This window comes from Engystomops pustulosus, chromosome 2 (assembly GCF_040894005.1).
Source record: "Engystomops pustulosus chromosome 2, aEngPut4.maternal, whole genome shotgun sequence".
NCBI classification, from domain to species: Eukaryota; Metazoa; Chordata; class Amphibia; order Anura; family Leptodactylidae; genus Engystomops; species Engystomops pustulosus.
Window position 1 is genome coordinate 17,202,463 of NC_092412.1, and position 24,940 is coordinate 17,227,402.

The window sequence follows — 24,940 nt, forward strand, 5'->3', positions numbered from 1 at the left end:
GCGTAATAACCAGGGTTTATTTGAACACCAGTTACACAAGATATCACAAAAAAATATTTTCTTTTTACGCTTTTTTATAGCAAACAGCAACAGAATTCAGTAGAAAACGAGAAATACATCACTATCCGAGGTAACGAGAAGAGTTACAGGCGTCTGTGACGCTGTAGCGTTTGTATTTGTCCACATGGTTGATTTCGACCACGGCGACGCCACCCACAGGTCAAGTCTGTTACTGCATCTCAGCTTAATTAAAGCACAAGGATCCGAGCTGCAGTACCGTACACAGCCTGAGGACGACGGTGGCGCTGTTTTTTAAGCATTTTATTTTTAATTCCTTTTTTACCAAATTTAACCCTCTTAAAGCAGAGTAAACACGTAGGGTCATTGACTGGCATCTACCCCCACAACTGTCCGAATAATCTTCTTTGGCCACGATGAGAGGACTACAATAGTCCAAGCGTGGATTACTTCGGCTTCTTTTGCTAAGAAGATAAAATAGCCTCCTAGCTATAGCCTCCAGTTGTGGTGGCAAATGCCAAGTGCAGAAAAGGTGAAAATTTGCCAAAAGCGCCTTATAAAGTGATATGTCCCTCCTCCATGACTACGACTACGGCGACACATACAGTGTGTAACAGATCAGATAAATTACAGATGTAAAAGCAAAAGCAGCAAAATCATAACATGAAGCATCAAAAATTCAATACAAAAATATAACTGACTGCGACCCGAACACGTTGCGATCCCTATGCCTGACCCCTAGGACCCGCAAGTGATCAGGATATATAGAGCTTACACCCTCTTTACATTCAGAGGGTCGATTCCCTAATTCTAGGGCTGAAGCGCCATCTACTTGTAATGCCTGGTATGACATTCTCACACCCTATGGGATGAGAGGATCCCCCAATTCAGGACAGGTCCGCCTTTTATGGGAGGGGTGGTTAGATGTATAGATGTAGTGGGAGGGGCCTATGCCAAGTGGGCATAAGGGGTGACCTCCAACCACCAGGGGCTACTCCCTCCAGTGACCTCCCTCAGTAATAGGGGTGAAAGGTCAGGGGTAAGAAGGGTTTTGGGCACTTTGGTAGGACATGTAGTGTTTGCACCCGGGGGCAACAAAGTAACTGCCCCTCTTCTACAGCAGCAGGATACAATCTAAACACATCACAGCGCCCCCTATAGGACAACAGTGCAATAAGACATAGTGCAACATGGACAAGCTCCGGACCACCCGGAGACCACAGGGAAGCCGTAACGGATCACACTGCAGCAAGGAGCGCGGGCACCCAGCGCCACCCCACACCCACACGGCTAGTGCCCACAATACGACGGGAAACAGTCAGGAGGTGCAACCATGCACAAAGTTATATCATGTCATATAAGGGTTTATATTCCAGGATTGTAGCTCCTCACACTGCTGTGCTCTTTGCAGCCAGTGTTACATATTGTAAGTGTTACCCATCATACATCTTTGTTAGTAGCAACAGGACTGTGAAATATGTATTTACATTGGAGGATTGTATATCCTCCCAGTGCACTGGGGGTGTCTCCTCACACTGCTGTGCACTTTGCATGGAGATACTCCAAAGCCCAAACCCTCTGCACTGAAAGCTGTAGTCGGTTTCTGACTGAATAGTAAAAAAAAAACTCAGAGCAGAGAGAAGGAGCTGTGCAGAAGTGTGAGGACACGCCCTCAGAAAAATACAAATCCATATCACAGTTCTGCTGCTACTAACAACATACTTTAAGGTCTGATTACACATCTCTCCAAGGACAATAGCTAACACTGGCAGCACAGTGTGAGCCCACGGAAAGCTCCGAGAAGCGAGAGTGCTGGAATACAAATCTATATACCACAGTCCTGCTGCTACTAACACATACACACAGGTCTGATTAAACATCTCTCCAGGGACAGTACACAACCCTGGCTGCAGTCTGTATGGTCACACCTGCTGATGGTTTCCCTGTACAGGTCAAATTTACATCTTTTGTTAATATTAAGCTTTGTGCTCTAGTTACATCCAGAGCTGCATTCACACTCCATTGAGAAGTAACTACATGTCCCATCTCCCTGCAGAGGGAGGAATATGAGGCGCTACTGTCATGAAGTGGAGCTGTGCTTGCAGCTCCGCCTGCGACTGCTGGATAACACATGATGTAACAGTAGGTGCAGCTCTGGATGTGACTGGAGTATAATGTGATTTTTTTTTTTGTTTACTGTTTTGGATATGGAATCTGTAGTGTATTATATACAGCGCATGGGAGGGGGGATTGAAGGGGAACAGCAGGGGAGGGGCTGGATACAAAGTGCAGCAGGGGAGGGGCTGAATAGACAGTGCAGCAGGGAAGTAGCAGACTAGACAGTGCAGCAGGGGAGGGGCTGGATACAAAGTGCAGCAGGGGAGGGGCTGAATAGACAGTGCAGCAGGGGAGGGGCTGGATACAAAGTGCAGCAGGGGAGGAGCTGACTAGACAGTGCAGCAGGGGAGGGGCTAGATACAAAGTGCAGCAGGGGAGGGGCTGAATAGACAGTGCAGCAGGGGAGGGGCTGGATACAAATTGCAGCAGGGGAGGAGCTGACTAGATAGTGCAGCAGGGGAGGGGCTAGATACAAAGTGCAGCAGGGGAGGGGCTGAATAGACAGTGCAGCAGGGGAGGGGCTGGATACAAAGTGCAGCAGGGGAGGAGCTGACTAGACAGTGCAGCAGGGGAGGGGCTAGATACAAAGTGCAGCAGGGGAGGGGCTGAATAGACAGTGCAGCAGGGGAGGGGCTGAATACAAAGTGCAGCAGGGGAGGAGCTGACTAGACAGTGCAGCAGGGGAGGGGCTAGATACAAAGTGCAGCAGGGGAGGGGCTGGATACAAAGTGCAGCAGGGGAGGAGCTGACTAGACAGTGCAGCAGGGGAGGGGCTAGATACAAAGTGCAGCAGGGGAGGGGCTGGATACAAAGTGCAGCAGGGGAGGGGCTGGATACAAAGTGCAGCAGGGGAGGGGCTGGATACAAAGTGCAGCAAAAAAAGAAACTGACAGCATCCTGACGCACGTCTTGTCATCGTTACGTTGCAACCAATAAGACGTATTAAATAAGAGCTACGTGGCCCGTCATGTGCCAAACCTCTGCGCAACATTAGCCAAAAATTATGGGGGTGGCCTCACGCAGCTGAAGATTTGTTACAGTGTGCTCTCCTCTCCCAGACCCAGAGCGGAGGCTTTTCATGGTTTGCTGTTAAAGGAAGCCAAAGTCTAAAAAGGAAACTTCTCACAGCTGAGGGTTTGTTACAATGTATCAGGCTGTGAGGTGTATCCCAGGCAGAAAGCAAAAATATTCATAGCAGAAGAAGTATAGAACTACTCACCAACAGCAAGCAGAGATCTAGAAAATGGTGAAAATTCTCTCTCTAAAATCTATTTCTGTAGAACTGAACGATCCCTTTAAGCCGTGTTCCTACCTGAACCCTGCCGCTGTCTAGTCAATGTGGAACTACTACTCCCAGCAAACCATCAGCCTGGGAGTAGTCGTACTATACCACATAGAGAGCAGCAGGAGGGAGAGCACAGGTCTAGGTCAAAAGGAACCCGTCAGCAGGTGTGACCATACAGACTGCAGTCAGTGTTATGCATCATCCCTGGATAGATGTGTAATCAGATGCCGTGTATACTGTTAGTAGCAGCAGGACTGTGACATATGAATTAATATTCCAGGATTGTACTGGTGGCATGTCCTTACACTGCTGTGTTCTGTGCTCTGAGCAGCAAGTGTTGGGTATAGTCACTGGAGTGATGTGTAATAAGACCTTTGTGTAAGTTGTTAGTAGCAGCAGGACTGTGATACATGGATTTATATTCCAGGATTGTAGCTTTTCCTAGCATACTAGGGGTAGTTCTCACACTGCTGTGCTCTCTGCACTGAGCAACTTCAAAGCCCCACCCCACTGACTGACTACTAAAGAAGTCACTCAGAGCAAAGGGAAGGAGCTGTGGATCTGCAGAGAGCTAAGAACACAGAAGTGTGAGGACACTGCCTGGAAGAATAACAATCCATATATCACAGTCCTGCTGCTACTAACAACATACACACAGGTCTGATTACACATCTCTCCAGGGACAATAGCCAGAGCACAGCAGTGTCAGGACAATCTAGGAATTGAAATCTGTATTTCACAGTCCTGCTGCTACTAACACATACACACAGGTCTGGTTACACTTCTCTCCAGGGACAGTACATAGCACTGGCTGCAGTCTGTACGGTCCCACCTGCTGACAGTCTCCAATGCATCCTGTGCCGCCATGACGAGCAGGCAGTGAGGGGACACAACCAACTGCGACTGTCTTAAAGGGGTATTTCCAGTGTGTTTGATGGGGGTCCCCTACCAACCAACCCCAAGTATAGTGGTGCACTGTGGCCCCATTAGAGGCGGAGCCAAAGATGGATCTATAGCGCCCCCTCCCATAATACTAAAGCACAGGAGATCCTATCGATAAAAAAGCTAGAAAGAAAAAAGGAACAAAAAAAACTCATAAAACACAAAGAAAAACTTCTACTTTTGTGCGTAAATCTCAGAGCAGCGTAACAAAAACGAAGCCGCAAGACGTGACGGCGAGACAAAATAAGTTAACACAAAATAAAGATACAAAAAGTAACTCAAGTCTTGTCCATGCGGCCGCGTCCTCGGGGCGTCCTGGCGGCCGATTGGTTGAGCTTTCATATTGAAAATATCCCTTTAAGTAAAGATGAGGCCGACCTCTCTAACAAAGGAAAAAAAAAAAACACAAAAAGTTTTTGGTCGAAAGCGACACAAACACAAGACATATAACCCTTAAACTGAGAGGCGCCGTCCCTTTAAGAGAGGAGTCCCGCCCCGCGGCCGATCATGTGATGTGTTGGTGAGGGACCCACAATGCCTTGCAGCAGGGTCACACACAGGTAAGTGCTTTGCATTGAATATTTCTGGACAGTTTTTGGTGGATTGTCGCCGCTCCATCCTATACGTGTCGTGCGCCGCTGATGATTAGCGGGGGAGGGGCGCACGGGCACGCACCAGGACCGACGACCTCACACCGACCTCCAGGTCAGCCCGTTCTTGCTGGGTTCCAGGAACTCCTCCACCAGAGCCTGGACGACCTTCTGCAGCTCCCCCTCCAGGAACAGGCGGTCACTGCAGGGACAAGGAGGCGTGAGAGACCACAAGCAACTGCTGGGGGCCACAGGGGAGACGGAGGGCAAGGGAACAGAGACAGGGGCAAGGGAACAGAGACAGGGGGAGGGGGAAGGGAACAGAGACAGGGGCAAGGGAACAGAGACAGGGGCAAGGGAACAGAGACAGGGGCAAGGGAACAGAGACAGGGGCAAGGGAACAGAGACAGGGGCAAGGGAACAGAGACAGGGGCAAGGGAACAGAGACAGGGGCAAGGGAACAGAGACAGGGGGAGGGGGAAGGGAACAGAGACAGGGGGAGGGGGAAGGGAACAGAGACAGGGGGAGGGGGAAGGGAACAGAGACAGGGGGAGGGGGAAGGGAACAGAGACAGGGGGAGGGGAAACAGAGAGAGGGGGAAGGGAACAGAGAGAGGGGGAAGGGAAACAGAGACAGGGGGAGGGGAAACAGAGAGAGGGGGAAGGGAACAGAGAGAGGGGGAAGGGAACAGAGAGAGGGGGAAGGGAACAGAGAGAGGGGGAAGGGAACAGAGAGAGGGGGAAGGGAACAGAGAGAGGGGGAAGGGAACAGAGAGAGGGGGAAGGGAACAGAGAGAGGGGGAAGGGAACAGAGAGAGGGGGAAGGGAACAGAGAGAGGGGGAAGGGAACAGAGAGAGGGGGAAGGGAACAGAGACAGGGGGAAGGGAACAGAGACAGGGGGAGGGGGAAGGGAACAGAGACAGGGGGAGGGGGAAGGGAACAGAGACAGGGGGAGGGGGAAGGGAACAGAGACAGGGGGAGGGGGAAGGGAACAGAGACAGGGGGAGGGGGAAGGGAACAGAGACAGGGGGAGGGGGAAGGGAACAGAGACAGGGGGAAGGGGAAGGGAACAGAGACTTGGGGAGGGGGAAGGGAACAGAGACAGGGGGAGGGGGAAGGGAACAGAGACAGGGGGAGGGGGAAGGGAACAGAGACAGGGGGAGGGGGAAGGGAAACAGAGACAGGGGGAGGGGGAAGGGAAACAGAGAGAGGGGGAGGGGAAACAGAGAGAGGGGGAGGGGAAACAGAGAGAGGGGGAAGGGAAACAGAGAGAGGGGGAAGGGAACAGAGACAGGGGGAAGGGAACAGAGACAGGGGGAAGGGAACAGAGACAGGGGGAAGGGAACAGAGACAGGGGAAAGGGAACAGAGACAGGGGGAAGGGAACAGAGACAGGGGGAAGGGAACAGAGACAGGGGGAAGGGAACAGAGACAGGGGGAAGGGAACAGAGACAGGGGGAAGGGAACAGAGACAGGGGGAAGGGAACAGAGACAGGGGGAAGGGAACAGAGACAGGGGGAAGGGAACAGAGACAGGGGGAAGGGAACAGAGACAGGGGGAAGGGAACAGAGACAGGGGGAAGGGAACAGAGACAGGGGGAAGGGAACAGAGACAGGGGGAAGGGAACAGAGACAGGGGGAAGGGAACAGAGACAGGGGGAAGGGAACAGAGACAGGGGGAAGGGAACAGAGACAGGGGGAAGGGAACAGAGACAGGGGGAAGGGAACGAGACAGGGGGAAGGGAACGAGACAGGGGGAAGGGAACGAGACAGGGGGAAGGGAACGAGACAGGGAAAGCAGAAGGGAAAGGGGATGCTGGGGGGGGGCGCTGGAGGAAAAAAAAAAAAGACAGGTGGGCGGAGGGAAAATAAGAGGCGGGAGGCCAAGGGGAGAGGAAAGAGATAGCAGAGGTCTGAGGGTAGGGGGGGAAGAAGAGACAGAGACTACAGCGGAGCCACTGGAAGAAGAGACAGGACACAGGAGAGCAAGAGAGAGACGAGTCCATAGAGAAACTAAAGAGAATGAATGGGACAGAGAAGCCACAAGATCACACAGAGCCCACCAGGACATGGACCGGTAGACAAGTCCTGCCTGGCGACCCGGGAGGGTGGGCTTACCCCTGCCCCGGGACCCCGCACATCTCAGCGTAGTACTTGATCTTTGGTTCGGTCCCGCTTGTCCTCATGGTGGCCACGCAGCCGTTCTGAAAGGTGAAGGTGATCATCTGACTGCTCTTACTGAGCGGGAGCAGCTGCAGGAGACAGACACTGATCAGGACGAGACATCCCCAGGAGACGAGACATCCCCAGGAGACGAGACATCCCCAGGAGACGAGACATCCCCAGGAGACGAGACATCCCATGAGAGCGCCCGGGAGCAGGCGCGGCTCTTACACATTTCTTATTGTGCTGGCTGCTGTCATATCCCATGGTGACGTCCCGCACATGGAGGACCCCGTACGCCCCGCACCCCTGAGGGTACTGCCTGGGCCCGCTGTAATTCCGGAGACGATCAAAGATCCTCTTGATGGTGGCCGGATCGTGGCACACGAAATAGGACGTCTTGGAGATGTGGTAACCGTACCTGGAACATGGGAAAGATGACACTGCGGCATGATGGGAAAACATGGCTGACACATAAGTACATCCTGTAGACCCCGGACCTAGAGGTACAGTGACAGGGGGCTACATCCTGCACAGTTGTTCTGGATTTGTCCTCATCTACAGTGGATACAACTGCAACAAACCCTCAGCTGTGAGAAGAATCAGGTCAGGAAGATTCTTCACATTCCTTGGCAGCAATCAGAGCTCTTACAATACACTAAATCAATTGTTAGGCAGCAGGACCCGGTCCACTTACATTTCATAGATCTGGATGAGCTGTCGCTCCATGTTCATGCCCACACTGTCCAGGTAGGTGGCCATTTCTGCTACCACCACGGCGGCGCTGACCCCGTCCTTGTCCAGCACGGCCGTCCCACACATGTATCCTGGAGGGAGAACGTGCAGGAAGCTATAGAAGTGTAATATATACATCAACCTGTAATAACTGCTGCAGCCACTAGGGGGAGACATGGTCCAACCTATAGGAATCATATACAGTCACATACAGATCGCCCTCTAGTGTCAGGTAACAGGCACCGCAAGGTGTACATGAGGCTGCTGCAGACTGGACTGGGCTGTAGATATGAAGAGCCCTGTCCGCTAGGAAAATGCTGGACACAGAAGTCCTACAAATAAAGGTGCAAGTGTTACAGCCCCCCCTGAGAATGACGAGACCCCTCACAGACATCACTGACCTATAGACTCCTCAAAGGCAAACAGGACGGTCTTGTTCTGCTCCTGGAGGGTCTTCACCCGGTTCCCGATCCACTTAAATCCCGGCAGAGTCTCCTGGAAGAGAAGAGGACAGAGACGTCACCCAAAGCTGGGGACTCCCCGCTCAATACTCAGACATGACGCTTGCTGTCACTGAATGATATAGACAGCTGAGGGTTTGTTACTATTGCATCTCATCTAGATCTCTCTTATCTTATCAGGACAGGTAATATATCTCTATATGCAGGATGTTTATATTACTGGATGCATTTGTACCAAACCCTCAGCTGTGAGGAACAGCAGGTCTACGGGAGTTTCCATTCACTCGTAGGAATGGATCTGAAAAAATAAAGATTGTATGAATATTTACTGAAACATCTCTGTACACCTACACATATACTAAAACAGTCTTCTGTATTATCCCTGTGAGTGAGTATGTTAGTAGCAGCAGGACTGTGAAATATATTCTATATATTCTGATGGATTGTGTTAGGATGCTCTTTGCAATGAGTTTCCCACGTCTCACCAGGGACAATACACCGCAGCTGCTGATGGTCTCACCTCATACTGGAATCCTTCTTTGGAGGCGATGGCTCGGAGGATGGCGGAGGAGACGCTGGTGGCCAGCATGTAGACGTCCTGCACTTTGGATGTGGAACCCGTGTTGTCCCAGCAGAAGAACATCCACCACCCGAGGAGGGCGGCCAGCTCGTTACCTGTGAACACCTTCCAGCGGCCCCTGAGGAAAGAGCCCGGGCAGGCAATGGTTAACACGCACTAGTGGACACTTTTATCTCTTATACCCCCCCTACATGGGGACTGTAGCTCCTCCCCCAGATCAGGAGGCGTCACCCTGGGTATTACTGGAGCGCCCCTTTAAGTTATTACAGGTCAGGTGATTATAAACATACGATGCTTACGTGTCCTGTAGCTCAGCCACGGCCAGGCGGTCAGCGTCAGGGTCCGTGGCCAGGACCATCCGGGCCCCCTCCCTCTCTGCACACCTGAGAGACAGCATCTACAGCAACAAGGCGACAATCACATGTCAGTACCTGGGAAAGATGGGTGAGGACCCCCAGCCCCCAGCCCAAGGGGTCCACATTATTATCATCTCTAATCTATAGGGGGGGTGGAGTATATTCTTCTCCTGGGGGGGGGGGTGGAGTATATTCTTCTCCTGGGGGGGTGTAGTATATTCTAGCCCTCCGGCCTGGGGGTGGGGGGGTGGGGAGAGTATATTCTTCTCCTGGGGGGGTGTAGTATATTCTCGCCCTCCGGCCTTGGGGGGGGGGTGGAGTATATTCTTCTCCTGGGGGGGTGTAGTATATTCTCGCCCCCCGGCCTGGGGGGGGGGGGTGGAGTATATTCTTCTCCTGGGGGGGTGTAGTATATTCTAGCCCTCCGGCCTGGGGGTGGGGGGGTGGGAGAGTATATTCTTCTCCTGGGGGGGTGTAGTATATTCTCGCCCTCCGGCCTTGGGGGGGGGTGGTGGAGTATATTCTTCTCCTGGGGGGTGTAGTATATTCTAGCCCCCCGGCCTGGGGGGGGGGGTGGTGGAGTATATTCTTCTCCTGGGGGGGTGTAGTATATTCTCGCCCTCCGGCCTGGGGGGGGGGGGGTGTGTGGAGTATATTTCTTCTCCTGGGGGGGTGTAGTATATTCTCGCCCCCCGGCCTGGGGGGGGGGGGGGGGGAGTATATTCTTCTCCTGGGGGGTGTAGTATATTCTCGCCCTCCGGCCTGGGGGGGGAGGGTGGAGTATATTCTTCTCCTGGGGGGGTGTAGTATATTCTCGCCCCCGGCCTGGGGGGGGGGGGGGGGGTGGAGTATATTCTTCTCCTGGGGGGGGGGTATAATATACTCTCCCCCCGGCCTGGGGGGGTGGTGGAGTATATTCTTCTCCTGGGGGGTGTAGTATATTCTCGCCCCCCGGCCTTGGGGGGGGGTGGTGGAGTATATTCTTCTCCTGGGGGGGTGTAGTATATTCTCGCCCCCCGGCCTGGGGGGGTGGTGGAGTATATTCTTCTCCTGGGGGGGTGTAGTATATTCTCGCCCTCCGGCCTGGGGGGGTGGTGGAGTATATTCTTCTCCTGGGGGGGGTGTAGTATATTCTCGCCCTCCGGCCTGGGGGGGGTGGGGGTGGGGGAGTATATTCCTGCCCTCCGGCCTGGGGGGGGGGGGGGGTGGAGTATATTCTTCTCCTGGGGGGGTGTAGTATATTCTCGCCCCCCGGCCCTGGGGGGTGGTGGAGTATATTCTTCTCCTGGGGGGGAGTATATTCTTGCCCTCCGGCCTGGGGGGGTGGTGGAGTATATTCTTCTCCTGGGGGGGTGTAGTATATTCTCGCCCCCCGGCCTGGGGGGGGGTGGAGTATATTCTTCTCCTGGGGGGGTGTAGTATATTCTCGCCCCCCGGCCTGGGTGGGGGGGGGTGGTGGAGTATATTCTTCTCCTGGGGGGGGGGGTGTAGTATATTCTTGCCCCCGGCCTGGGGGGTGTAGTATATAGGATGAGATGAGTTTGTACTTACCAGCACGCACTCTCCTTCCTCAGGGTTGGGACACTTCACTGTGGAAAAATTAGGGTCCGGCTCCTTCTGTTCTTGGACGGGAATCGGAGGGTTAAAGCCAAAGACCCGGAAGGCGGCCTGGACGTAATCGTGAGCGACTCCATGGAAGGACGTGTGGACGAACCGCAGCCGCGACTTCTGGTTCAACTCCCTGCGGGTCACATACAGGTCAGCCGTCAGGCTCCGCCTTTAACCCCACCCACATTTAAAGGGCGACTTCTGATTTATTGGCTGCGGGAGGTCACATGACGAGTTGCTACCTGTGGAAGCAGACAGTCCGGAGGTCTTCCATGTAGCTTTCGGTGACGGCCTGCAGGGGGTCTCTCATGAGGGGGCTTGTGTCCGCTAGATTCATGCACAGGACTCAGGCCAGGGCTCGGGGGACTTCTCCACACACTTCAGGATCTCCTTGTCATGGGGAGAGGTGATCTGAGCTCCGTTCTCCCAGTACACCTGGTATGAGGGAAGCATACATTCAAATATACTCTAGTCACACCCAAAGCTGCACTCACAAGGCGGGTTAGACAACTCTAAATAGTGCACAACATTCTGCAATGCATCGTGGGAGATGGAGAATGGTTCATATGGAGTATTCTGAGGGGATTCCAGCTAAATGACGAACGCAGCTCTGGATGCGACTGGAGTAACGTTAGGAGTCAGTTTTTACTGGATAAAACTTTGTATAATGTTGATAAAGTAAATGATGGTTTATTCTATAGTCACACCCAAAGCTGAAGCCATAATCCATTCGAGTGCTGATGGATATAGCCTGAAGAGCTCACACTCTACTGGAGGTCTCCTATCAGACAGCTACATCTCCCACAATGCACTGCAGCAGAGGACGGAGGGGGAGAGACATTAGAGCATCTGTGTATTTGTGATGTGGGCAGAATTGTGACTGCAGCTTTGGATGTATATAGGTGATGGGGGGGCTGCCCCTCACCTTGTACCCGTTGTCCTCCTTGCGGTTGTGGACGCTGTGATCATGACCCCGGCCACGGCGCGCAACTTCTGGACTGCGTACGGCTGCAGGAGGGAGAAGAGAGCGGATGATTACTTCTACTGACACACTGAAACGCACCAGACTAATGCTACAGCAAAGGGGAGCGCACAGCCCAGGTAGGCTAGAGGGAGGGGGAAGTGCAGGGATGGGGGGTTTGGAGAGCAGAGAGTCGGGTGGGGAGTTTGGAGAGCAGAGAGTCGGGTGGGGGGGGGGGGGGAGTTTGGAGAGCAGAGAGTCGGGTGGGGGGTGGGGAGTTTGGAGAGCAGAGAGTCGGGTGGGGGGGGTGGGGAGTTTGGAGAGCAGAGAGTCGGGTGGGGGGGTGGGGAGTTTGGAGAGCAGAGAGTCGGGTGGGGGGGTGGGGAGTTTGGAGAGCAGAGAGTCGGGTGGGGGGGGGGTGAGTTGGGAGAGCAGAGAGTCGGGTGGGGGGGTGGGGAGTTTGGAGAGCAGAGAGTCGGGTGGGGAGTTTGGAGAGCAGAGAGTCGGGTGGGGGGGTGGGGAGTTGGGAGAGCAGAGAGTCGGGTGGGGGGGTGGGGAGTTGAGAGAGAGCAGAGAGTCGGGTGGGGGGGTGGGGAGTTTGAGAGAGCAGAGAGTCGGGTGGGGGGGTGGGGAGTTTGGAGAGCAGAGAGTCGGGTGGGGGGGTGGGGAGTTTGGAGAGCAGAGAGTCGGGTGGGGGGGTGGGGAGTTTGGAGAGCAGAGAGTCGGGTGGGGGGGTGGGGAGTTTGGAGAGCAGAGAGTCGGGTGGGGGGGTGGGGAGTTTGGAGAGCAGAGAGTCGGGTGGGGGGGTGGGGAGTTTGGAGAGCAGAGAGTCGGGGGGGGGGGGAGTTTGGAGAGCAGAGAGTCGGGTGGGGGGGGTGGGGAGTTTGGAGAGCAGAGAGTCGGGGGGGGGGGGGAGTTTGGAGAGCAGAGAGTCGGGGGGGGAGTTTGGAGAGCAGAGAGTCGGGTGGGGGGGGGAGAGTTTGGAGAGCAGAGAGTCGGTGGGGGGGGTGGGGAGTTTGGAGAGCAGAGAGTTGGGTGTGGGGGGGGTGGGGAGTTGGGAGAGCAGAGAGTCGGGTGGGGGGGTGGGGAGTTGGGAGAGCAGAGAGTCGGGTGGGGAGTTTGGAGAACAGAGAGTCGGGGGAGGGAATGCAGTGCCCAGAGAGTCAGAGCACTTACCACAAAGGGTGTGGGGACGTATCTTGAGAAGAGGTAGACCTGCACCCCGCGGCTCAGGAGCGCCGCCGCCGTCAGCCTGGCCAGTCTGAAACACAGGAAGTCACGACAGATTGCACATGTACTGACTTCCTCTGGGACCTGTATAAGCAGAGCTGCAGTGTAAAGCATGGTGGAGGGACAGCACATCAGCCTGTACCTCTAATATAAGACACCAGGTGAGTAACAGACAACACGCAGTGAGGCTGGATGGATGATACATGGAGCAGAGCTGCAGTGTAAAGCATGGTGGAGGGACAGCACATCAGCCTGTACCTCTAATATAAGACACCAGGTGAGTAACAGACAACACGCCAGTGAGGCTGGATGGATGATACATGGGGCAGAGCTGCAGTGTAAAGCATGGTGGAGGGACAGCACATCAGCCTGTACCTCTAGAATAAGACACCAGGTGAGTAACAGACAACACGCAGTGAGGCTGGATGGATGATACATGGGGCAGAGCTGCAGTGTAAAGCATGGTGGAGGGACAGCACATCAGCCTGTACCTCTAATATAAGACACCAGGTGAGTAACAGACAACACGCAGTGAGGCTGGATGGATGATACATGGGGCAGAGCTGCAGTGTAAAGCATGGTGGAGGGACAGCACATCAGCCTGTACCTCTAATATAAGACACCAGGTGAGTAACAGACAACACGCAGTGAGGCTGGATGGATGATACATGGAGCAGAGCTGCAGTGTAAAGCATGGTGGAGGGACAGCACATCAGCCTGTACCTCTAATATAAGACACCAGGTGAGTAACAGACAACACGCAGTGAGGCTGGATGGATGATACATGGGGCAGAGCTGCAGTGTAAAGCATGGTGGAGGGACAGCACATCAGCCTGTACCTCTAGAATAAGACACCAGGTGAGTAACAGACAACACGCAGTGAGGCTGGATGGATGATACATGGGGCAGAGCTGCAGTGTAAAGCATGGTGGAGGGACAGCACATCAGCCTGTACCTCTAATATAAGACACCAGGTGAGTAACAGACAACACGCAGTGAGGCTGGATGGATGATACATGGGGCAGAGCTGCAGTGTAAAGCATGGTGGAGGGACAGCACATCAGCCTGTACCTCTAATATAAGACACCAGGTGAGTAACAGACAACACGCAGTGAGGCTGGATGGATGATACATGGGGCAGAGCTGCAGTGTAAAGCATGGTGGAGGGACAGCACATCAGCCTGTACCTCTAATATAAGACACCAGGTGAGTAACAGACAACACGCAGTGAGGCTGGATGGATGATACATGGGGCAGAGCTGCAGTGTAGAGCATGGTGGAGGGACAGCACATCAGCCTGTACCTCTAATATAAGACACCAGGTGAGTAACAGACAACACGCAGTGAGGCTGGATGGATGATACATGGGGCAGAGCTGCAGTGTAAAGCATGGTGGAGGGACAGCACATCAGCCTGTACCTCTAATATAAGACACCAGGTGAGTAACAGACAACACGCAGTGAGGCTGGATGGATGATACATGGGGCAGAGCTGCAGTGTAAAGCATGGTGGAGGGACAGCACATCAGCCTGTACCTCTAATATAAGACACAAGGTGAGTAACAGACAACACACAGTGAGGCTGGATGGATGATACACGGAGCAGAGCTGCAGTGTAAAGCATGGTGGAGGGACAGCACATCAGCCTGTACCTCTAATATAAGACACCAGGTGAGTAACAGACAACACGCAGTGAGGCTGGATGGATGATACATGGAGCAGAGCTGCAGTGTAAAGCATGGTGGAGGGACAGCACATCAGCCTGTACCTCTAATATAAGACACCAGGTGAGTAACAGACAACACGCAGTGAGGCTGGATGGATGATACATGGAGCAGAGCTGCAGTGTAAAGCATGGTGGAGGGACAGCACATCAGCCTGTACCTCTAATATAAGACACCAGGTGAGTAACAGACAACACGCAGTGAGGCTGGATGGATGATACATGGAGCAGAGCTGTAGTGTAAAGCATGGTGGAGGGACAGCACATCAGCCTGTACCTCTAATATAAGACACCAGGTGAGTAACAGACAACACGCAGTGAGGCTGGATGGATGATACATGGGGCAGAGCTGCAGTGTAAAGCATGGTGGAGGGACAGCACATCAGCCTGTACCTCTAATATAAGACACCAGGTGAGTAACAGACAACACGCAGTGAGGCTGGATGGATGATACATGGAGCAGAGCTGCAGTGTAAAGCATGGTGGAGGGACAGCACATCAGCCTGTACCTCTAATATAAGACACCAGGTGAGTAACAGACAACACGCAGTGAGGCTGGATGGATGATACATGGGGCAGAGCTGCAGTGTAAAGCATGGTGGAGGGACAGCACATCAGCCTGTACCTCTAATATAAGACACAAGGTGAGTAACAGACAACACGCAGTGAGGCTGGATGGATGATACATGGAGCAGAGCTGCAGTGTAAAGCATGGTGGAGGGACAGCACATCAGCCTGTACCTCTAATATAAGACACCAGGTGAGTAACAGACAACACGCAGTGAGGCTGGATGGATGATACATGGGGCAGAGCTGCAGTGTAAAGCATGGGGGAGGGACAGCACATCAGCCTGTACCTCTAATATAAGACACCAGGTGAGTAACAGACAACACGCAGTGAGGCTGGATGGATGATACATGGGGCAGAGCTGCAGTGTAAAGCATGGTGGAGGGACAGCACATCAGCCTGTACCTCTAATATAAGACACCAGGTGAGTAACAGACACACGCAGTGAGGCTGGATGGATGATACATGGGGCAGAGCTGCAGTGTAAAGCATGGTGGAGGGACAGCACATCAGCCTGTACCTCTAATATAAGACACCAGGTGAGTAACAGACAACACGCAGTGAGGCTGGATGGATGATACATGGGGCAGAGCTGCAGTGTAAAGCATGGTGGAGGGACAGCACATCAGCCTGTACCTCTAATATAAGACACCAGGTGAGTAACAGACAACACGCAGTGAGGCTGGATGGATGATACATGGGGCAGAGCTGCAGTGTAAAGCATGGTGGAGGGACAGCACATCAGCCTGTACCTCCAATATAAGACACCAGGTGAGTAACAGACAACACGCAGTGAGGCTGGATGGATGATACACGGAGCAGAGCTGCAGTGTAAAGCATGGTGGAGGGACAGCACATCAGCCTGTACCTCTAATATAAGACACAAGGTGAGTAACAGACAACACGCAGTGAGGCTGGATGGATGATACATGGAGCAGAGCTGCAGTGTAAAGCATGGTGGAGGGACAGCACATCAGCCTGTACCTCTAATATAAGACACAAGGTGAGTAACAGACAACACGCAGTGAGGCTGGATGGATGATACATGGGGCAGAGCTGCAGTGTAAAGCATGGTGGAGGGACAGCACATCAGCCTGTACCTCTAATATAAGACACCAGGTGAGTAACAGACAACACGCAGTGAGGCTGGATGGATGATACATGGAGCAGAGCTGCAGTGTAAAGCATGGTGGAGGGACAGCACATCAGCCTGTACCTCTAATATAAGACACCAGGTGAGTAACAGACAACACGCAGTGAGGCTGGATGGATGATACATGGGGCAGAGCTGCAGTGTAAAGCATGGTGGAGGGACAGCACATCAGCCTGTACCTCTAATATAAGACACCAGGTGAGTAACAGACAACACGCAGTGAGGCTGGATGGATGATACATGGGGCAGAGCTGCAGTGTAAAGCATGGTGGAGGGACAGCACATCAGCCTGTACCTCCAATATAAGACACCAGGTGAGTAACAGACAACACGCAGTGAGGCTGGATGGATGATACATGGGGCAGAGCTGCAGTGTAAAGCATGGTGGGGGGACAGCACATCAGCCTGTACCTCTAATATAAGACACCAGGTGAGTAACAGACAACACGCAGTGAGGCTGGATGGATGATACATGGGGCAGAGCTGCAGTGTAAAGCATGGTGGAGGGACAGCACATCAGCCTGTACCTCCAATATAAGACACCAGGTGAGTAACAGACAACACGCAGTGAGGCTGGATGGATGATACATGGGGCAGAGCTGCAGTGTAAAGCATGGTGGAGGGACAGCACATCAGCCTGTACCTCTAATATAAGACACCAGGTGAGTAACAGACAACACGCAGTGAGGCTGGATGGATGATACATGGGGCAGAGCTGCAGTGTAAAGCATGGTGGGGGGACAGCACATCAGCCTGTACCTCTAATATAAGACACCAGGTGAGTAACAGACAACACGCAGTGAGGCTGGATGGATGATACATGGGGCAGAGCTGCAGTGTAAAGCATGGTGGAGGGACAGCACATCAGCCTGTACCTCTAATATATGACACCAGGTGAGTAACAGACAACACGCAGTGAGGCTGGATGGATGATACATGGAAGCAGAGCTGCAGTGTAAAGCATGGTGGAGGGACAGCACATCAGCCTGTACCTCTAATATAAGACACCAGGTGAGTAACAGACAACACGCAGTGAGGCTGGATGGATGATACATGGGGCAGAGCTGCAGTGTAAAGCATGGTGGAGGGACAGCACATCAGCCTGTACCTCTAATATAAGACACCAGGTGAGTAACAGACAACACGCAGTGAGGCTGGATGGATGATACATGGGGCAGAGCTGCAGTGTAAAGCATGGTGGAGGGACAGCACATCAGCCTGTACCTCTAATATAAGACACCAGGTGAGTAACAGACAACACGCAGTGAGGCTGGATGGATGATACATGGGGCAGAGCTGCAGTGTAAAGCATGGTGGAGGGACAGCACATCAGCCTGTACCTCTAATATAAGACACCAGGTGAGTAACAGACAACACCAGTGAGGCTGGATGGATGATACATGGAGCAGAGCTGCAGTGTAAAGCATGGTGGAGGGACAGCACATCAGCCTGTACCTCTAATATAAGACACCAGGTGAGTAACAGACAACACGCAGTGAGGCTGGATGGATGATACATGGAGCAGAGCTGCAGTGTAAAGCATGGTGGAGGGACAGCACATCAGCCTGTACCTCTAATATAAGACACCAGGTGAGTAACAGACAACACGCAGTGAGGCTGGATGGATGATACATGGGGCAGAGCTGCAGTGTAAAGCATGGTGGAGGGACAGCACATCAGCCTGTACCTCTAATATAAGACACCAGGTTAGTAACAGACAACACGCAGTGAGGCTGGATGGATGATACATGGGGCAGAGCTGCAGTGTAAAGCATGGTGGAGGGACAGCACATCAGCCTGTACCTCTAATATAAGACACCAGGTGAGTAACAGACAACACGCAGTGAGGCTGGATGGATGAATACATGGAGCAGAGCTGCAGTGTAAGCATGGTGGAGGGACAGCACATCAGCCTGTACCTCTAATATAAGACACAGGTGAGTAACAGACAACACGCAGTGAGGCTGGATGGATGATACATGGGGCAGAGCTGCAGTGTAAAGCATGGTGGAGGGACAGCACATCAGCCTGTACCTCTAATATAAGACACCAGGTGAGTAACAGACAACACGCAGTGAGGCTGGATGGATGATACATGGAGCAGAGCTGCAGTGTAAAGCATGGTGGAGGGACAGCACATCAGCCTGTACCTCTAATATAAGACACCAGGTGAGTAACAGACAACACGCAGTGAGGCTGGATGGATGATACATGGGGCAGAGCTGCAGTGTAAAGCATGGTGGAGGGACAGCACATCAGCCTGTACCTCTAATATAAGACACCAGGTGAGTAACAGACAACACGCAGTGAGGCTGGATGGATGATACATGGGGCAGAGCTGCAGTGTAAAGCATGGTGGAGGGACAGCACATCAGCCTGTACTCTAATATAAGACACCAGGTGAGTAACAGACAACACGCAGTGAGGCTGGATGGATGATACATGGGGCAGAGCTGCAGTGTAAAGCATGGTGGAGGGACAGCACATCAGCCTGTACCTCTAATATAAGACACCCAGGTGAGTAACAGACAACACGCAGTGAGGCTGGATGGATGATACATGGAGCAGAGCTGCAGTGTAAAGCATGGTGGAGGGACAGCACATCAGCCTGTACCTCTAATATAAGACACCAGGTGAGTAACAGACAACACGCAGTGAGGCTGGATGGATGATACATGGAGCAGAGCTGCAGTGTAAAGCATGGTGGAGGGACAGCACATCAGCCTGTACCTCTATATAAGACACCAGGTGAGTAACAGACAACACGCAGTGAGGCTGGATGGATGATACATGGGGCAGAGCTGCAGTGGTAAAGCATGGTGGAGGGACAGCACATCAGCCTGTACCTCTAATATAAGACACCAGGTGAGTAACAGACCAACACGCAGTGAGGCTGGATGGATGATACATGGAGCAGAGCTGCAGTGTAAAGCATGGTGGAGGGACAGCACATCAGCCTGTACCTCTAATATAAGACACCAGGTTAGTAACAGACAACACGCAGTGAGGCTGGATGGATGATACATGGGGCAGAGCTGCAGTGTAAAGCATGGTGGAGGGACAGCACATCAGCCTGTACCTCTAATATAAGACACCAGGTGAGTAACAGACAACACGCAGTGAGGCTGGATGGATGATACATGGAGCAGAGCTGCAGTGTAAAGCATGGTGGAGGGACAGCACATCAGCCTGTACCTCTAATATAAGACACCAGGTGAGTAACAGACAACACGCAGTGAGGCTGGATGGATGATACATGGAAGCAGAGCTGCAGTGTAAAGCATGGTGGAGGGACAGCACATCAGCCTGTACCTCTAATATAAGACACCAGGTGAGTAACAGACAAACACGCAGTGAGGCTGGATGGATGATACATGGGCAGAGCTGCAGTGTAAAGCATGGTGGAGGGACAGCACATCAGCCTGTACCTCTAATATAAGACACCAGGTGAGTAACAGACAACACGCAGTGAGGCTGGATGGATTGATACATGGAGCAGAGCTGCAGTGTAAAGCATGGTGGAGGACAGCACATCAGCTGTACCTCTAATATAAGACACCAGGTGAGTAACAGACAACACGCAGTGAGGCTGGATGGATGATACATGGGCAGAGCTGCAGTGTAAAGCATGGTGGAGGGACAGCACATCAGCCTGTACCTCTAATATAAGACACCAGGTGAGTAACAGACAACACGCAGTGAGGCTGGATGGATGATACATGGAGCAGAGCTGCAGTGTAAAGCATGGTGGAGGGACAGCACATCAGCTGTACCTCTAATATAAGACACCAGGTGAGTAACAGACAACACGCAGTGAGGCTGGATGGATGATACATGGAGCAGAGCTGCAGTGTAAGCATGGTGGAGGGACAGCACATCAGCACTGTACCTCTAATATAAGACACCAGGTGAGTAACAGACAACACGCAGTGAGGCTGGATGGATGATACATGGGGCAGAGCTGCAGTGTAAAGCATGGTGGAGGGACAGCACATCAGCCTGTACCTCTAAATAAGACACCAGGTGAGTAACAGACAACACGCAGTGAGGCTGGATGGATGATACATGGAGCAGAGCTGCAGTGTAAAGCATGGTGGAGGGACAGCACATCAGCCTGTACCTCTAATATAAGACACCAGGTGAGTAACAGACAACACGCAGTGAGGCTGGATGGATGATACATGGAGCAGAGCTGCAGTGTAAAGCATGGTGGAGGGACAGCACATCAGCCTGTACCTCTAATATAAGACACCCAGGTTAGTAACAGACAACACGCAGTGAGGCTGGATGGATGATACATGGAGCAGAGCTGCAGTGTAAAGCATGGTGGAGGGGACAGCACATCAGCCTGTACCTCTAATATAAGACACCAGGTGAGTAACAGACAACACGCAGTGAGGCTGGATGGATGATACATGGGGCAGAGCTGCAGTGTAAAGCATGGTGGAGGGACAGCACATCAGCCTGTACCTCTAATATAAGACACCAGGTGAGTAACAGACAACACGCAGTGAGGCTGGATGGATGATACATGGGGCAGAGCTGCAGTGTAAAGATGGTGGAGGGACAGCACATCAGCCTGTACCTCTAATATAAGACACCAGGTGAGTAACAGACAACACGCAGTGAGGCTGGATGGATGATACATGGGGCAGAGCTGCAGTGTAAAGCATGGTGGAGGGACAGCACATCAGCCTGTACCTCTAATAAAAGACACAAGGTGAGTAACAGACAACACGCAGTGAGGCTGGATGGATGATACACGGAGCAGAGCTGCAGTGTAAAGCATGGTGGAGGGACAGCACATCAGCCTGTACCTCTAATATAAGACACCAGGTGAGTAACAGACAACACGCAGTGAGGCTGGATGGATGATACATGGAGCAGAGCTGCAGTTGTAAAGCATGGTGGAGGGACAGCACATCAGCCCTGTACCTCTAATATAAGACACAAGGTGAGTAACAGACAACACGCAGTGAGGCTGGATGGATGATACATGGGGCAGAGCTGCAGTGTAAAGCATGGTGGAGGGACAGCACATCAGCCTGTACCTCTAATATAAGACACCAGGTGAGTAACAGACAACACGCAGTGAGGCTGGATGGATGATACATGGAGCAGAGCTGCAGTGTAAAGCATGGTGGAGGGACAGCACATCAGCCTGTACCTCTAATATAAGACACCAGGTGAGTAACAGACAACACGCAGTGAGGCTGGATGGATGATACATGGAGCAGAGCTGCAGTGTAAAGCATGGTGGAGGGACAGCACATCAGCCTGTACCTCTAATATAAGACACCAGGTGAGTAACAGACAACACGCAGTGAGGCTGGATGGATGATACATGGGGCAGAGCTGCAGTGTAAAGCATGGTGGAGGGACAGCACATCAGCCTGTACCTCTAATATAAGACACCAAGGTGAGTAACAGACAACACGCAGTGAGGCTGGATGGATGATACATGGGGCAGAGCTGCAGTGTAAAGCATGGTGGAGGGACAGCACATCAGCCTGTACCTCTAATATAAGACACAGGTGAGTAACAGACAACACGCAGTGAGGCTGGATGGATGATACATGGGGCAGAGCTGCAGTGTAAAGCATGGTGGAGGGACAGCACATCAGCCTGTACCTCTAATATAAGACACCAGGTGAGTAACAGACAACACGCAGTGAGGCTGGATGGATGATACATGGGCAGAGCTGCAGTGTAAAGCATGGTGGAGGGACAGCACATCAGCCTGTACCTCTAATATAAGACACCAGGTGAGTAACAGACAACACGCAGTGAGGCTGGATGGATGATACATGGGGCAGAGCTGCAGTGTAAAGCATGTGGAGGGACAGCAATCAGCCTGTACCTCTAATATAAGACACCAGGTGAGTAACAGACAACACGCAGTGAGGCTGGATGGATGATACATGGAGCAGAGCTGCAGTGTAAAGCATGGTGGAGGGACAGCACATCAGCCTGTACCTCTAATATAAGACACAGGTGAGTAACAGACAACACGCAGTGAGGCTGGATGGATGATACATGGAGCAGAGCTGCAGTGTAAAGCATGGTGGAGGGACAGCACATCAGCCTGTACCTCTAATATAAGACACCAGGTGTGTAACAGACAACACGCAGTGAGGCTGGATGGATGATACATGGAGCACTGCAGTGTAAAGCATGTGGAGGGACAGCACATCAGCCTGTTACCTTAATATAAGGACACAAGGTGAGTAACAGACAACACGCAGTGAGGCTGGATGGATGATACATGGGCAGAGCTGCAGTGTAAAGCATGGTGGAGGGACAGCACATCAGCCTGTACCTCTAATATAAGACACCAGGTGAGTAACAGACAACACGCAGTGAGGCTGGATGGATGATACATGGGGCAGAGCTGCAGTGTAAAGCATGGTGGGGGGACAGCACATCAGCCTGTACCTCTAATATAAGACACCAGGTGAGTAACAGACAACACGCAGTGAGGCTGGATGGATGATACATGGAGCAGAGCTGCAGTGTAAGCATGGTGGAGGGACAGCACATCAGCCTGTACCTCTAATATAAGACACCAGGTGAGTAACAGACAACACGCAGTGAGGCTGGATGGATGATACATGGAGCAGAGCTGCAGTGTAAAGCCATGGTGGAGGGACAGCACATCAGCCTGTACCTCTAATATAAGACACCAGGTGAGTAACAGACAACACGCAGTGAGGCTGGATGGATGATACATGGGGCAGAGCTGCAGTGTAAAGCATGGTGGAGGGACAGCACATCAGCCTGTACCTCTAATATAAGACACAGGTGAGTAACAGACAACACGCAGTGAGGCTGGATGGATGATACATGGGGCAGAGCTGCAGTGTAAAGCATGGTGGAGGGACAGCACATCAGCCTGTACCTCTAATATAAGACACAGGTGAGTAACAGACAACACGCAGTGAGGCTGGATGGATGATACATGGGGCAGAGCTGCAGTGTAAAGCATGGTGGAGGGACAGCACATCAGCCTGTACCTCTAATATAAGACACCAGGTGAGTAACAGACAACACGCAGTGAGGCTGGATGGATGATACATGGGGCAGAGCTGCAGTGTAAAGCATGGTGGAGGGACAGCACATCAGCCTGTACCTCTAATATAAGACACCAGGTGAGTAACAGACAACACGCAGTGAGGCTGGATGGATGATACATGGAGCAGAGCTGCAGTGTAAAGCATGGTGGAGGGACAGCACATCAGCCTGTACCTCTAATATAAGACACCAGGTGAGTAACAGACAACACGCAGTGAGGCTGGATGGATGATACATGGGGCAGAGCTGCAGTGTAAAGCATGGTGGAGGGACAGCACATCAGCCTGTACCTCTAATATAAGACACAAGGTGAGTAACAGACAACACGCAGTGAGGCTGGATGGATGATACATGGGGCAGAGCTGCAGTGTAAAGCATGGTGGAGGGACAGCACATCAGCCTGTACCTCTAATATAAGACACAGGTGAGTAACAGACAACACGCAGTGAGGCTGGATGGATGATACATGGGGCAGAGCTGCAGTGTAAAGCATGGTGGAGGGACAGCACATCAGCCTGTACCTCTATATAAGACACCAGGTGAGTAACAGACAACACGCAGTGAGGCTGGATGGATGATACATGGGCAGAGCTGCAGTGTAAAGCATGGTGGAGGGACAGCACATCAGCCTGTACCTCTAATATAAGACACCAGGTGAGTAACAGACAACACGCAGTGAGGCTGGATGGATGATACATGGAGCAGAGCTGCAGTGTAAAGCATGGTGGAGGGACAGCACATCAGCCTGTACCTCTAATATAAGACACCAGGTGAGTAACAGACAACACGCAGTGAGGCTGGATGGATGATACATGGGGCAGAGCTGCAGTGTAAAGCATGGTGGAGGGACAGCACATCAGCCTGTACCTCCATATAAGACACCAGGTGAGTAACAGACAACACGCAGTGAGGCTGGGATGGATGATACCATGGGGCAGAGCTGCAGTGTAAAGCATGGTGGAGGGACAGCACATCAGCCTGTACCTCTAATATAAGACACCAGGTGAGTAACAGACAACACGCAAGTGAGGCTGGATGGAGATACATGGGGCAGAGCTGCAGTGTAAAGCCATGGTGGAGGGACAGCACATCAGCCCTGTACCTCTAATAAAAGACACCAGGTTAGTAACAGACAACACGCAGTGAGGCTGGATGGATGATACATGGAGCAGAGCTGCAGTGTAAAGCATGGTGGAGGGACAGCACATCCCTGTACCTCTATATAAGACACCAGTGAGTAACAGACAACAGCAGTGAGGCTGGATTGATATTCACAGTGATGAGTGGAGGGGACCAGCACATCACGCTGTTGTACCTCCAATATAAGACACCAGGTGAGTAACAGACAACACGCGTGAGGCTGGATGAAGATCCCGGGATA

General features: G+C 52.4%; 1 protein-coding gene across 1 annotated transcript in view; it reads right to left on the reverse strand.

The window, feature by feature from the left end:
• The window catches only part of PGM2L1 (phosphoglucomutase 2 like 1), a 55,778-nt gene continuing 30,838 nt past the window's right edge, over positions 1-24,940 (reverse strand). Inside the window, 13 exon segments of the mRNA XM_072133805.1 lie at positions 1-5,155; positions 7,070-7,203; positions 7,346-7,535; positions 7,812-7,941; positions 8,251-8,344; positions 8,831-9,008; positions 9,190-9,287; positions 10,798-10,987; positions 11,097-11,190; positions 11,193-11,289; positions 11,780-11,811; positions 11,814-11,862; positions 12,992-13,076. Of these exon segments, the coding sequence (XP_071989906.1) occupies positions 5,053-5,155; positions 7,070-7,203; positions 7,346-7,535; positions 7,812-7,941; positions 8,251-8,344; positions 8,831-9,008; positions 9,190-9,287; positions 10,798-10,987; positions 11,097-11,190; positions 11,193-11,289; positions 11,780-11,811; positions 11,814-11,862; positions 12,992-13,076 (1,474 nt within the window). The 3' untranslated portion in view covers positions 1-5,052.